This window comes from Vitis vinifera, chromosome 7 (assembly GCF_030704535.1).
Source record: "Vitis vinifera cultivar Pinot Noir 40024 chromosome 7, ASM3070453v1".
In the NCBI taxonomy this organism is placed as follows: Eukaryota; Viridiplantae; Streptophyta; class Magnoliopsida; order Vitales; family Vitaceae; genus Vitis; species Vitis vinifera.
The window spans coordinates 24046075-24059990 of NC_081811.1; the positions used below are offsets into that span (position 1 = coordinate 24046075).

General features: G+C 38.7%; 1 protein-coding gene across 2 annotated transcripts in view; it reads left to right on the plus strand.

Moving 5' to 3' along the window:
• Positions 1 to 13916, plus strand: part of LOC100263482 (uncharacterized) — a 33734-nt gene that overhangs the window by 3748 nt on the left and 16070 nt on the right. For both annotated transcript variants that reach the window (XM_002264372.5, XM_019221043.2), the window contains 4 exons: positions 6690 to 6903; positions 7712 to 7798; positions 7891 to 8030; positions 9199 to 9279. In XM_002264372.5, the coding sequence (XP_002264408.2) occupies positions 6690 to 6903; positions 7712 to 7798; positions 7891 to 8030; positions 9199 to 9279 (522 nt within the window). The remainder of the gene's footprint in view (positions 1 to 6689; positions 6904 to 7711; positions 7799 to 7890; positions 8031 to 9198; positions 9280 to 13916) is intronic.

A 13916-nucleotide genomic window follows, 5' to 3' on the forward strand; every position in this document is an offset into this window, starting at 1 on the left:
CTTTCAATTCTTTGATGGTGTGGGATGGGGTTGAAGAGTGTTTTCGTAGAAGGCTTGCTATGTGGAAGAGGCAGTACATATCTAAAGGGGGAAGACTCACCCTAATCAGAAGCACTATGTCCAGTATGCCTATTTATTTGATGTCTCTCTTTTATTTGCCTAGAAAAGTGAGGTTGAGATTGGAGAAAATTCAGAGGGATTTTCTGTGGGGTGGGGGAGTTCTAGCCCATAAACCTCACCTTGTAAGATGGAACTTGGTATGCTTGGAGAAAAGAAAAGGTGGGCTAGGGGTGAGAAATTTATCTTTGATGAATAGCGCCCTTTTGTGTAAGTGGAATTGGAGGTTTGCTAATGAGAGAGAGGCGTTGTGGAGGAGTGTAATTAGCCTCAAGTATGGCGTAGAGGAGGGGGGCAGGTGTACTCGGGATGTGATGGGAAGAAACGGATTTGGGCTTTGGAAAGCAATTAGGAAGAAGTGGGGGCTGTTAGATGGTAGGGTAGCTTTCCATTTGGGTAATGGGCAAAGAGTGAAATTTTGGAAAGACAAGTGGTGTGGTGATGGGCCTCTTTGTGAGTCATTCCCCTCTCTTTTTTCCATGTCCATCTCGAAGAATGCTTGGGTTTTGGAGGTTTGGAATCCTGTTGGTGATGGGGTTGGTTGGACTCCTCTCTTTGCAAGGGCATTTAATGATTGGGAGATTGATTTAGTAGAGCGATTGTTGCAGAAGATCCAAGCTTTCAGGGTTCAAAGGAAGGAGGAAGATAGAGTGATATGGACAGCTTCAAATGATGGGGCTTTCTCAGTTAGGTCCCTTTATTCTATGATGGAGCCGGGGGGTTTTTCTATGTTCCCTAGCGAAAGAATTTGGAGGGCAAGAGTGCCTCCCAAGGTAGCTTTCTTTGCTTGGGAGGCTTCTTGGGGTAAAGTTTTAACATAGGAGCAACTTCAAAGAAGGGGGTTCTCTTTGGCAAATAGGTGCTTTCTCTGTCTATCTGAAGAAGAAAGAGTGGATCATCTCCTACTGCATTGTGTCAAAACGCGGGTCCTATGGAACCTCCTTTTCTCCCTTTTTGGTATATCTTGGACTCTTTCGTGTACAGTGAAGACAACCCTTCTTGGGTGGAATAGAGGGTTTGTGGGGAAAAGACGCAAGAAGGCTTGGCAAATGGCGCCTTTATGTATTTTTTGGTCAGTTTGGAAGAAGAGAAATAGGCTAACGTTTGGGGATGAGGATCTTTCGCTTCAAAGGTTGAAATATTCTTTTGTATGTAATCTTTGGTCTTGGGTCAGGGGTTCCCTAGCAGAGAGTCATTCTTCTCTTGTAAGTTTTGTAGACTAGATAGGCTCCTAGTTAGGAAAGGTGGTGTGTATACTCCCTGTATACTTAGAGGGCACCGGTTTTTGGTGTTTCCTCTTTTCGTTTAATATACTTCTTTTACTTATCAAAAAAAAAAAAAATGTTGAGCTTTCAGATCAAGAACTAAAATTAACTTTTCTTTGTAACATTTTAGATGGACCAAAGGGGGTTTAGGGCAAGAGTCCTTATCCATGATTGATTTTATCGATTGGTTAGGTTGCCATTAAGAAGAGGGTTTTTGTGTTTTTTCTTTGGTGCGCTCATGTATATTTCTTGTGTATTTGGTGTAGCCTTGCTTTTGGCTCTTTAATATATCTTTTGCTCTTCTGCTTATAAAAAAAAAAAGAAAAAAAAAAGAAAAAGAAAAAAAGGTAGTTTTTTTTTCCCTTTTTTAGGTAGGAAGGGAGGGGGGTGGGGTGGGGAGGGTGTTTTAGAAATTGTAATGCAATTGGTCTCTTGATTGACTGATGTAGCCCAAGTGAGGATCCAATAACTACATGTCAAGGTGGATTCGAGGTCCAAGTTTGAAACATGGATTGATGCAGGATATTTTACCTTTAGCATATTCAAGATTTTCTCTAATTATAAATTGTGGTGAATGAGTTGTTAATACAAGAGGGAAATAAAACCTTAGGTGATCTCATCAAGGTTCTTGGGGAATTAAATCTATATCTTTTAGTAATTACATTTAGGAAGAATTGAATAAGAGAAGGACACCTTTAAAAGAAGCTTAGTAATTGCTCAAAACTATGATTAAATTCTAATGGTAACTCCCTCTCCTCCTCTCCACAACAAAGTTCTCAGTGCTTGTCAGTGGGACTCTTTCTGGGTTTTTTTAGAGTTCGAGGTGGTGAAGATGAAGGTACCTACTTTCTTTGTATCTCTTTGTATTGACCATACATGTGTTGAGTCGTCTTTTGGAGAGGGTTGAGAAGGGAGGTTTCTTGTTGAGCTTCTAGGTAAAGGGGGAGGGGAGGTGTCCTACCTTTTGTTTGTAGACGATAGTTTAGTTTTTTTTTTTAACATTTTGTGACGACTCCCAAGATCAAATAATTCACTTAAGTAGGTTTTTCATGTGGTTTGAAGCAATCTTGGGCATAAAGATAAACTTAGGAAAAAGAGAATTGATTCTTGTTGGTAGGGTAGCTAATGTTGAGGAGTTGACAATGGAGTTAGGTTAGGGGGAGCTTTTGTCTTTGTGCTTAGGCTTGCCATTAGGTGCCCTTTTTAGATCAACTATGGTTTGAGATTCCATGGATGAGAGGTTTTTTAGAAGATTGTTGATGTGGAAGAGGCAATACATGTCTAAAGGGGGAAGACTTATGTTGATTTGAAGAATGTTGTCCAACTTGCTAATCTATTATATGTCCTTTTTTGTAATCCTTAAAAAGGTTAGGTTGAGGTTTGAGAAGATTCCAAGGGATCTCCTATGGGGTAGTGGGGCTCTTGAGAAGAAGGCTCACTTCACGAGGTGGCAAGTTGTTTTCATGGATGGGAGTCAGGGGGGATTGGGCATTAGAAGACAAGCTTCTCTTATTTAGGCTCTCCTTGGAAAGTGGAGTTGGAGATTTGCTATTGAAAGGAAAGTTTTTTGGAAGTAGAGGTGAAGCATGGGAAGGAAGAAGGCGGTTGGCATTCCTATGAAGTGAGAGATGGTTACGGGGTTAGAGTTTGGAAAGCTACAGGAAGGAATGAGATCTTTTCTCTAGCAAAGTTTCCTTTGAAGCAGGTAATGGAAGGAGAGTTTAGTTTTAAAATGATAAATGGTGTGGGGAGGGGCTCTTGGGTAATCCCTTTTCCTCCTTGTATGTTTTGGATTTGGTCTAAAAAGGTTTGGCCAGTGGATTTATGGGAAGAGATAGGAGTTGGTGGTCATTAGAATCCATGCTTGTCCATATACTTAAATGATTGGGAGTTGAGCATCATTGAGACTTTTCTTACAAGATTGCTGGAGAAGTTGATGAGGAGAAAAAGTAAAGGACAAGGTGATTTGGAAGGATTCGAAGAAAGGTGTTTTTTTAGTCAAATCTTTCCATTTATTCTTGGAATGGAAAGAGTTTTTGCATGGGAGGCTAGGCATGGTAAAGTATTCATGTCATATTAACTTAAAAAAAGAGGGTGGCTGTTGGTGAATCGATATTTTCTTTGTAAACTTGAAGGAGGAAACCTATTGACCACCAAGGGCTTTATGACAATTGTTGTTCTCCTTATTTTGGCATAGTTTAGGTGCTCTCATCCATGAGAAAAGATACTTTGTTAAGTTGACATGGTTCCTTTGTAGAAAGGAAAAGGTTGAGAGTGTGGAGAACTAGTCCTACATGATTTGATCTGTTTGGCAGGAATGTGATTGAAGAGCTTTGATAATGAGGAACAAACCAATCAAAAGTTGAAACATTCGTTCCTTTATAACCTTTAAGCTTAGGTTAGCATGTGTATAAGAGAAGGCTTGGTGTCTTTGATTGATTTTGTAGATTGGTTGGGTTCTTGTTGGGAGAAAGGATGGTTTTTGTGGCTTTTCTTTTGAGGTCTTACCTTTGGGTGCTTGATGTATATATCCTGTGTACTTTGGTGTTCCTTTTCTTTTGCTATTTATGTATACATATCTTTCCTTGTTTTAAAAAAAAGGATTACCTTTTCTATGAATTGGATTCCTTTCCCTAGTAGAAATATGTATTTTAAATTAGAAATGAAAAGAACTAAACCCCATCTTAATAAAATAAAAAAGACTCTAAATGAGACCATGGATTGCTTGTGTAGCCCAGTGCAACAAATGGAAATTAGTAAAACTACTTTTCTCTAAAATAAACATCTACAAATACTTAAATTGACATGAATTAACTACAAAAGCTTTCAAGAGGAAATTAAGTCTTTATTTGTGTCCCAAATTAAGGCTTGGACATTAGGGCTAGCATTTTTTCTTTTCTTTGCAATTCATGTTTCAAACAATCTTCCCCATTAATACCCATGGTAACACAATGCAATATGGATATGAGTATGGAATGTGGGTGTAGAAATGGATGTAGTGCTGGGCACCTCTACCTCTAACTGATGGGTGATGTTGGGAGGTGAGGAGAATTAGATTGAGGCAAGAGAGATTGGGTTCAAGGACTTTTAGGTGTCTTATGAGAGGTGACAGATCTAGTGTGGGGTTTAAATTTTGTTGTTGGATTAACTAGTAGAAAGAGCAATGATGAGGTTAATTTTCTTGTGCAAAGGAGTACGATAAACACTTTGATATAGGAGTTAAGTCTATGGGTGGTGCTTATGATGTATAGTTTTATCTTCATATTAGTTGCTAATTTTATGTTTTTTTTTCCTTTGTATTTCCTTGTTGGATGGACCATTGTTCTTCAAGCTTCTATCTCATACATTTTGTTTTTAAAATGATCTTAAGTTCTATTATAAAAATTGATAAATAAAAGGAGAGTCATGTTTTTATTAGAAATAACAAATGTATTAAATTAAGGATAAAGAAATACAAAAGAAGGATGAGGAATCCTCCCAAAAAATACAACGAACTAATCAGAAAGTATGTTTGAAGCCTCCAAAGTACTAAGTAAACCTATACAATGGTAAAGTATCTCATGAGAATATGCATAAAACAATTCATAGCTCTAGTATTAGAATAATTTCCTTCCAAGCAACCTTTTTTTGCTAACCCACACCTTTCGATCTACACACCAAAAACCAATCAAGCTGGACTATATTAAGGGGAATGCAAGAGGCTCAAAAGGAGGCAAATGACGTGAGATTAGAGGTTTGGATTGAATCTAATCTTGTTCGTGTCATAATTGTGTTGACCTACCTAACTTATTTATGAAATAGGTTATATTCAAGTTGGTCATTCAAGGCATTTTGGCCCATTCAATGAATTGTGTTGGTTGACATGATAACAACATATATGTCCCATTTCATTATCATGTCATAATGACATGACATTGACTTTGACTTTTGTTCAATATGTTTAACTCATATAATCATTATATACTTTTGCCTAATAAAAAAAAGCTTATATATTTTATTTTTTTTATATGAGTTTTTATTAACAATTTATTAGTTTTATTATGTTTTTTTAGTAAACTAATTGATAAACAAGTTAAATTTCAATTTATATAGGTTTAGAGTATTAAACATGTTTTTTTATGAGTAAAACAAGAAAATATTATAAACAAGAGACACCAAAACAACGTACCAAAATACATAGGAATTATACAATGGATGCCTAAAGGCGTTGTCAAAATAATATAGGGACCACATAAAACAACACGCCCCTCAATATGAGTCCAACTGGTCCAAATGGAATGCTCCTCATTTTCAAATTCTTTCCTTCTAGATGGTCTAAAATAAGCATAGGGCAGCAGCCTGTGATGCCTTTTTCCATTTTTTTCCCATAAAAGAACCATGCCATCCTAAAAGCACCTCTTTGATTGAAGAGAGAAGCACCCAAAACACTCCAAAAGGGGAAAACAATAGATTTCATAATACCCTTGTCTTGACACAGTGGGTAAGAATGTGATCGATGGACTCTCTTCTTTGAATGATTCAAAGTTTAGACCTTTGCCCAAGTAGCCTCCCAAGCAAAAAGGCTCACTTTTAGCAGCACCTCAAAGTTCCAAATCACACTTGCTAGAAACAACACTGTACTTCCTGACTCTAAAGCTGAGTAGAGGGCTTTAATAGAGAGCTTACCATTTTTCAACTCTGTCCAAAATTATGATGCATTATATGATTATGATTATGACTATGATTATGATGCAGTTAACACGTTTAATCATGTTCAGGTTGAGTAGATTTTTATAATATTCTTGGTTGACATGATACAAACCTGACAATGAATATATCCTGTTGTCAACTTCACTGTGATCCCATCTTTTCTTCCGTATTTCCCAGTTTGCTTTCCTAATTTTTTTCTTCTTTTAAATTCCATTAAGATTGCCACTAAGATTAAGACTCAAATAAATTTCCTATGCTTAAGTCTTGAGAGAATATGTTTTGGCATTGGTAATATGGTATCGATGAATCATGCCTATGAGGAAAATAACTGTGGGAATTCCCTATGGAAAAAAATAACATAGCATCATGTGGCTGAAAGCAAGTATAATCATGATTATTCTGATTGATTATACTCAAATCCAGATAGCTGTTAATAGTAACCTTTGTCTAGCTATTACTCAGGCATCTGCTCCTTTAAGTCCATTGTGCTTCCTATCAAGATGATTGTGGTGATCAAGCTACTGAGCACCCTTCTATTTGAGCCATATATTTTTTTTATGCTTGACTATTTGATCTGTTACTTTCTAATTACTTGTTTCTTAATATCCTTATTGACAGGATTGGAAGTGTTCTGGGTTTAGCCATGGCCTGCTCAAATACTTTTGGTCTTGTTACGGGTGCATTTCTTCTTGGCTTTGGTTTGAGTGAAATTCCGAAGAGCATTTGGAAAAATGCAGATTGGACTACTCGCCAAAAAGTCCTTTCTCATAAAATTGCAAAAATGGCTGTAAAACTTGATGATGCTCATCAAGAACTTTCAAATGCCATTGTAGTAAGTGTTACTTTCCATCATTATTTGAAAATTCCATCTTGCTTACTTAGTTTGTAAAAGGCATGATACAAGTATAGTTGTTTATCTTCTTATTTTATTTTACACTTGCCAGGAATAGGAGACTGTTTATATTGGTGATTACCATGAACTACCTTTTATTTCATTTAGAATTTGTTGGAAGTGGAATTATGAATTTGAATTTTCTTAGATAAAATTATATATGGTTCATATATTTTACTTAAACTGCTCTGGAATTATCCGAGTTCAATGAAATTTTGTACAAGCTTCAGAAATTATGAGCAGTCTGCATTACTCTTTAGGTTTTGGTAAAGCTTAAATATACTTGGAGCTTTTTTTACTCTACAAACAAGTTGAAGGAGAAATGCAAGATCAATAGCAAGTGATATCTCTACACATTTAGGCAATGGCATGGGCTGGACCTCAATGAGCCCGATACTTGCTTCAATTTTTGGAATTGCAGTTAGACATATAATCCTTAACGGTTTTGTAATCCATGTAATAAATGAAAGAAACTATGAAAAGGATGTGATTTAGTTTTTTAAGGTTTCCTCATTCTAGGAGTAAAATATAGTATATTTTTACATTGATATTACAGAATGATACGACGAGCAAATGACCTGTTTGTCATATGTGACCTTCTATCCGGGATCTGTTTTTCCTTCATGCTCTCTTAAGCATGGGAAATTTTTGGAAGTTGCATCTCCTTTGAGCATAGTTGTATTTGGTCTAACTTATTGCTCTTCTGTTGCTTAGTTCCCTAATTCTTTATGGTGGTCTGCTTCATTAGGTAGCTCAAGCGACATCCAATCAAATGTCCAAGCGTGATCCTTTGAGACCTTACATGGATGTGATCGATAATATGTTAATTCAAATGGTACATCAGCTTCTTGCTTATGTTTGCAAATTTAAATTAGTTCCAATAGTGTTTTTGCTGTAATATATTAAATTTATTATGCCATTTCCCAGTTCAGAGAAGATCCATCTTTCAAACCTCAAGGGGGCCGATTAGGGGAAAATGATATGGACTATGACACAGATGAGAAATCAATGGCCACACTTAGGCGTCATCTTAGAGGAGCTCGAGAGGAGTATTATCGGTACAAAAGGTAAACTGAATAATGAAGTAGAATATTTGCAGTATGTGATGAAGGGAGAATTCTTTTTAAGCAAACTGAATGATGAAGTGGAATATTTGCAGTATGTGATGAAGGGAGAATTCTTTCCTTAAAATTTTCTTTTCTTTTTCCAGTTCCCTTGCCCACTTCACCGACATCTGTTAATATGATAATTGTGCATCTATCCTTATTCTTGAAAAGTGATAATGTGTTCGTTGTCCTTTTATTTTGATCTGTCAATTTAGCAGTTTGTTGGCCTATTAATATGATTATCATTTGTAATTTCTTACCAGCAGTTCTTATCTTTACTTGTGTACTATCTAGTAAGGAGACTAACATGGATGTTTTAGTGTGCAATGAACACAAGGTAATGACTGTTGCGACCAAACAAAGTAAATTGCAACATGGATATCTGTGCACAAAACTGTCCAATAAGCTGACAATTTTGGTGCATTTGACACAAAAAATGAGAGCTATAGAGTAGTCTCCTTGTTTCATAGCATTCTTGTGTCTCTGGTGGTAGTGTAGCATATAGTGTTCAGGCACTTGAATGTTCTAGGAGAGACACAAGGCAGAGTGTAACAACTTCCCCTTCCCTTCTATCTCAGTTCATTTATTTCAGATTTAGAAAGATATACAGAGCTATTTTCACTTTCAAATTTCCTATCTACTTGCATTACTATGTGGTAGGTACCTCGATTTCAGATTTGATTCAATTCACTTCAGTCCATGAGAAGTGTGCCTGTAATTGATTATGCTTTTCTAATTCTGGTGAGAATATTTCTGTTTTAGCATTTTTGGCCACATTGAACACATCAAAATACACACATTTTGGAACTATTTTTGGTCACCTGTATCCATAATGATTCAATTTGTTTTAATGCCATGTTGGGGATCTTGTATATGTATAAGAAGTTACCTTGATCTGCTCTATTTGTTAAATAAGCTGATTTTAAGATCTGCACTTGATTTATTTTGGATATCAGTTGCATATATGGGTTTTAATATTGTTTTATGATCTGTGATTTTGTTAACGCATTTCAAACCAGATGATCTCTGTATTGCAAATGGGCTTTCATCATTTCATTATTTAATGTTGGCCTTCTGTTCACTTATAATGGTTAGGCCAAATGTGTCTAACCGGCTGTTAATTTTGCAGTGAGTATATGACCTATGTCATGGAGGCCATTGAATTGGAGGATACAATAAAAAATTATGAACGGCGCGAGTCAACTGGATGGTTTGTTCATAACTTATGCATTACTCTCTTTTATAACCTCCCTGCCATTTTGGCTGTTTAATGTAAAAAATTCTTCTTACCTGTATTGATAACCAGATTTTCAACATACTGGAATAAACCTTTTAAAACAATTTTTGTGTCTTTTTGCTGATGTAACTGTTTTGACAAGAGAGTCAGTGTAACTGCAGATGGATAAATGCAGTGTTATTACACTTGATAGAGCTGGCAGTGACTCTAGTTTGGGTCCAGCAGCACGTCATTAAGATTGAATACAGGCTCCACCTTTTCAGCTAGGCTAATTTATAATGATAATAATGAGGTTTGAGGTTCAATAGTATCCAGGTTAGTTTGTATTTTCTAGTATTTGTTTCCTTGTAGTTTAGTTTTTCTTTGGTAGGAGGATTCCTCATCCTTCTTTTGTATTTCTTTTTTTATTAATATATCCCTTTGTCGTTTCCTATAAAAAAAAATAAAAAATAAAATAGTATCCAGGTTAGCATCTGGGCGGTGAGAAAGGATTAACCTCAAATCCAATGTGTCCAGGTCAATTGGGAGAAGTTGGTGCTGCCAGGGGTGGAAGAAGTTGGTTTGTTGTGGAGTCTTAAGTCGTTCGAGCTTTTGGTTGAGGATGTGGGAGGGAAGCTGAAAGGATGTATTTGGGAGAGAAGCAGAGGTGTCTCCTCATGGATTAGATTTGGGGAGGTTAGTTTATGCTGCTTATTGGATGGAGTTGAAGCCTGTTGTAGAGAGATCGATCGTAGAAGATGGGTTCTTGGTTGGGAGGAGGGGGGTAGGAAGTATGGGTTGGAGTTCCGTTCAAATGAGGCAGGAAGGTTCATTCTATGCTCTGTCCGTGATCTCGAGACAAAAATATTCAGCATTATCTTTCTAGAAGGGAAAGGGCTGTCTGGTGGATGGAATACTCTAGCCAAGAAGTTGAGAGGCCTTGGAGTGGTCCTTGTTGGAGGCTTAAAGGAAACCAGAGTTCTAGAGGTTTCATTGAGGGTGAAGAGGGGTTCGAAGGTTCCTTCGAGGGAGAAGAGGGTGGAGACAAAGACCTACGTAGATGTTGTAAAGTCGAAACCAGGAAGAATAGGTGATTCAGTCTGGTTAGAGTTGGGCGAAAGAGAAGTATGAGGAAGGTTAGGACAGATGAAACGGTGTTTGGTGGGGTAATTATATAGCTCCTTTACTTGAGCTGGATTTTGTAAGGAAATGGACGCATCAACATTGGCTTTTAAAGGGGAAATTGAGTATTGCGGTGCTAGGTAGAAGACTCTTGCTATTTGAATTTGAGTTGCCAAGTGAGGTTGAGCGAGTCCTAGCTAGAGACAAAAGGAGTATTAAGGAGAACTTCCTTATTTTGGATAGATGGAACCTAGAGGTGGGGTGCCTTTGCAAGGATTCCTATGCTAAAGAGGCGTGGGTGAGGATGGTGGGTTTCCCACTCCACCTATGGAGTTGGGAGGTGTTTAAAAAAATCGGTGATGGGTGTGGAGGCTTTATTGCAGTGGATGAAGACAACTTTTTTTATTGAGTTGCAATGGGCTAGGATCTTGGTGAAGCTGGCGGGAAGGGATTTACCTAGCACTGCTCAGATTGTGGTGGGTTGGGGTGCTATTCCATTCAATTGTGGGGGGAAACTCCACCTTATTTTGTGCAGGTGGTGTCGACGGGAAGAAAATGCGGGGTGGGCGAATCAGGGGTCGGAGAAGAAGAGGAGGGAAATCTACGCGCTGCTTGCTATGGGAGTCAAAGGGAGAAGGTGGAGCAATTGAAGTTGCAGCTCGGGGTACAGGACGTGTCGTTCTATGGAGGTACTTTTGCTGCTCTTCTTGCTGTGGTTTTCGACGAAGGGACTGAAGAGGGGGTTAGGGTAGGTAACCCTCCTTGCAGAGACCAAGAGAGAGGGGTTAATAAATCAAATTTAAATAGATCGGGTGGACAAGGATTAGGGTCGGGTGGCTTCAAAAGTGGGCCTATTGGTTTGGGCCTTAAGGAGGCCCAGGGACAAGAAAATGAGCCTCAGGTGATTTTGGGTTGAGAGGATGAAGTCTTAAGGCCCATCGTTTTAAACGCCTTAAAAGGGTGTTTAGTGGGTTGTGGGGAGGAAAATGATTTGGGCCTATCTGATCAAAAAAAAAAAAATGATTTGGGCCTTGGGCCTAAAGTTGTTGGCACAGCGGAAGGAGGGTCTTCAAAAGGGCTAGAGTCTTCAGTCCCAAAATCTAGGGCACTAGAGGGGTCTTCGATTAGCAAGGTTAGAGAGGAAAGATGAAATGAGAATCCTCTCAAAGGGATGTCGAGGGTTGCTTTGTTGCTGGAGGCCCTTGAGGTGGTGGAAAAAACGACGTTTGCTAACGAAGCTTTGTTTGCAGAGGCATCCAAGTACGTCGATTCTCCTTCGTTCTTTGTGGGGGGACGAGATCTCTCTTCTTTTACTCCTAGGTTTGGTCTGGCTATGGCGAAAAGGGGGTCTCTTGGCGGGTTGGCCTCTGTGGGTGGAGAGGAGCAAAACCTGCTGAGTATTATTTTGGTTGATGGCAGATCGTGGGAGAAATCTTTGGTTGAGGTAAGAGTGGAGGGTAAGGATGAAGAGTTGCCTCAGGAATTGGAGAGGAAAGGATGTTGATGGGATGACAATTGTTTGGCGAGGTTCAATAAGTTTTTGGGATTTTCAATGGAAGGCTTTGAAGGCGAAATCTTGAATTTGCTTCTAAGGACCAAGAGAAGAAGAGAGCAGAGTAATAAGAGGGGAACCATAGGGACTACTAAGTTTGATTGAGAACTGAAAAAATTAGAGTGGTCCATTAATTATAATGGTGCGAGCAAGGAAAACAATTTGGTCAGAAGAGGTGGGGCCAGACTCTCGACCCTTAGATGAAGATAATTTTTTTTATCTTGGAATGTTAGAGGAGCTAATGACAGAAATGAAAGGAAGATAATGAAGACCCTAATCAAGTCTCAAAGAGTGGATTTGGTGCGTTTGCAGGAGACTAAAATCCAAGATATGTCCTTAGGGTTAGTGCGCAGTCTAGGAGTGGGAAGATTTTTAGGTTGGGGGGCAGCAAATGCAAGAGGGGGCAGCTGGAGGGGTGGTAGTCTTTTGGGATAATAGTGTTGTAATTAGTAGGTACGGAGGTGGGTCTCTTCTCAATTTCGTGTTGCTTTAAAAATTGTGAGGATGGCTTCTTGTGGACTTTTATGGGGGTTTACAAGCCTACCTTGAAAAGATATAGAGATTTTTTTTGGGAGGAGTTAAGGGTCATTCGAGGGTTGTGGACTAACCCGTGGTGTATTGGAGGGGATTTTAATGTGATCAGATTTTCTAGTGAGTGTCGTAGAGAGAAGAATGTCTGCTTCCATGAAAAGATTTTCAGAGGTGATTGATGAGTTGGCTTTGAAAGACCTTCCCCTACAGGAGGGGCCCTTGGAGTGAAGGGTTGAATGGTCAATCCATGTCAAGACTGGATCTATTTTTGGTATCGAAGGATTGGGAAACTCATTTTAGCAGGGTGATGCAGTGTACTCTCCCAAGGTCGGTGTCTGACCATTTTCCTATTCTATTAGATGGGGGTGGGGTGAGGAGGGGACCAATTCCTTTTCGTTTTGAAAATATGTGGAGGAAAGAGAAGGGGTTTAAGGAGATGTTGAAAAGCTGGTGGCAAGGTTTCAATTTTAGCAGGTCCTATAGTTTTATCCTGACAGAAAAATTAAAGGCTTTAAAAACCAATTTGAAGATTTGGAACAAGGATGTGTTTGGGAAAATGGGGGTGAACAAGAGGTTGGCTCTAGATAGAGTGTCCTTTTGGGACAATCAGGAGCAGCTAAAAGTTTTATCCAGGCTGGAGTTAAAGGCTAGAAAGGAGGCTAGGGAGGATTTCAAGAAGTAAGCGCTTATGGAGGAAATTTCCTGGAGACAAGAATCAAGAGAAATATGGTTGAAGAAAGGTGATAAGAACACAAGATTCTTCTATAGGATGGCTAACTCTAATAGAAAGAGGAATTGTTTGGCAAAGATCAAAATTAATGGCCTCTGGTTGACAGTAGAGCAAGAGATTTAGAGGAGTGTGGTTAGGGCCTACCAAAATCTATTGTCAGATCCCGGTGGTTTGCGCCCTAGTTTGAACGGTTTGGATTTTGATAGAATTGGGGTTGAGGAGGTAGCCAGTTTGGAGGAGGTGTTCTCTGTGGAAGAGGTTTTCTTTGCCCTTTTAGAGTTGAATGGGGACAGGGCGCCTAGTTTGGATGGGTTCCCCTTTGCTTTTTGGTAGTTTTGTTGGGAATTCGTAAAAGATGAGATAATGGGTTTCTTAAAAGAATTTCATGAGAGAGGAAGATTTGTTAGGAGCTTGAATACCACGTTCTTGGTTGTAGTTCCTAAAAAATGTGGGGCAGATGATCTGAGATACTATAGACCCATCAGTGTGGTGGGAGGATTGTACAAATTGCTAGTAAAGGTTTTGGCTAATAGGCTAAAGAAGGTCATGGGAAAGGTGGTGTCCTCATCCCAAAACGCTTTTGTTGAAGGAAGACAAATTCTCAATGCTGTGTTAATTGCTAATGAGGCCATAGATTCTATGCTGAAAAGGAATGAAAGTGGAGTGCTGTGTAAGTTGGATATGGAGAGGCATACG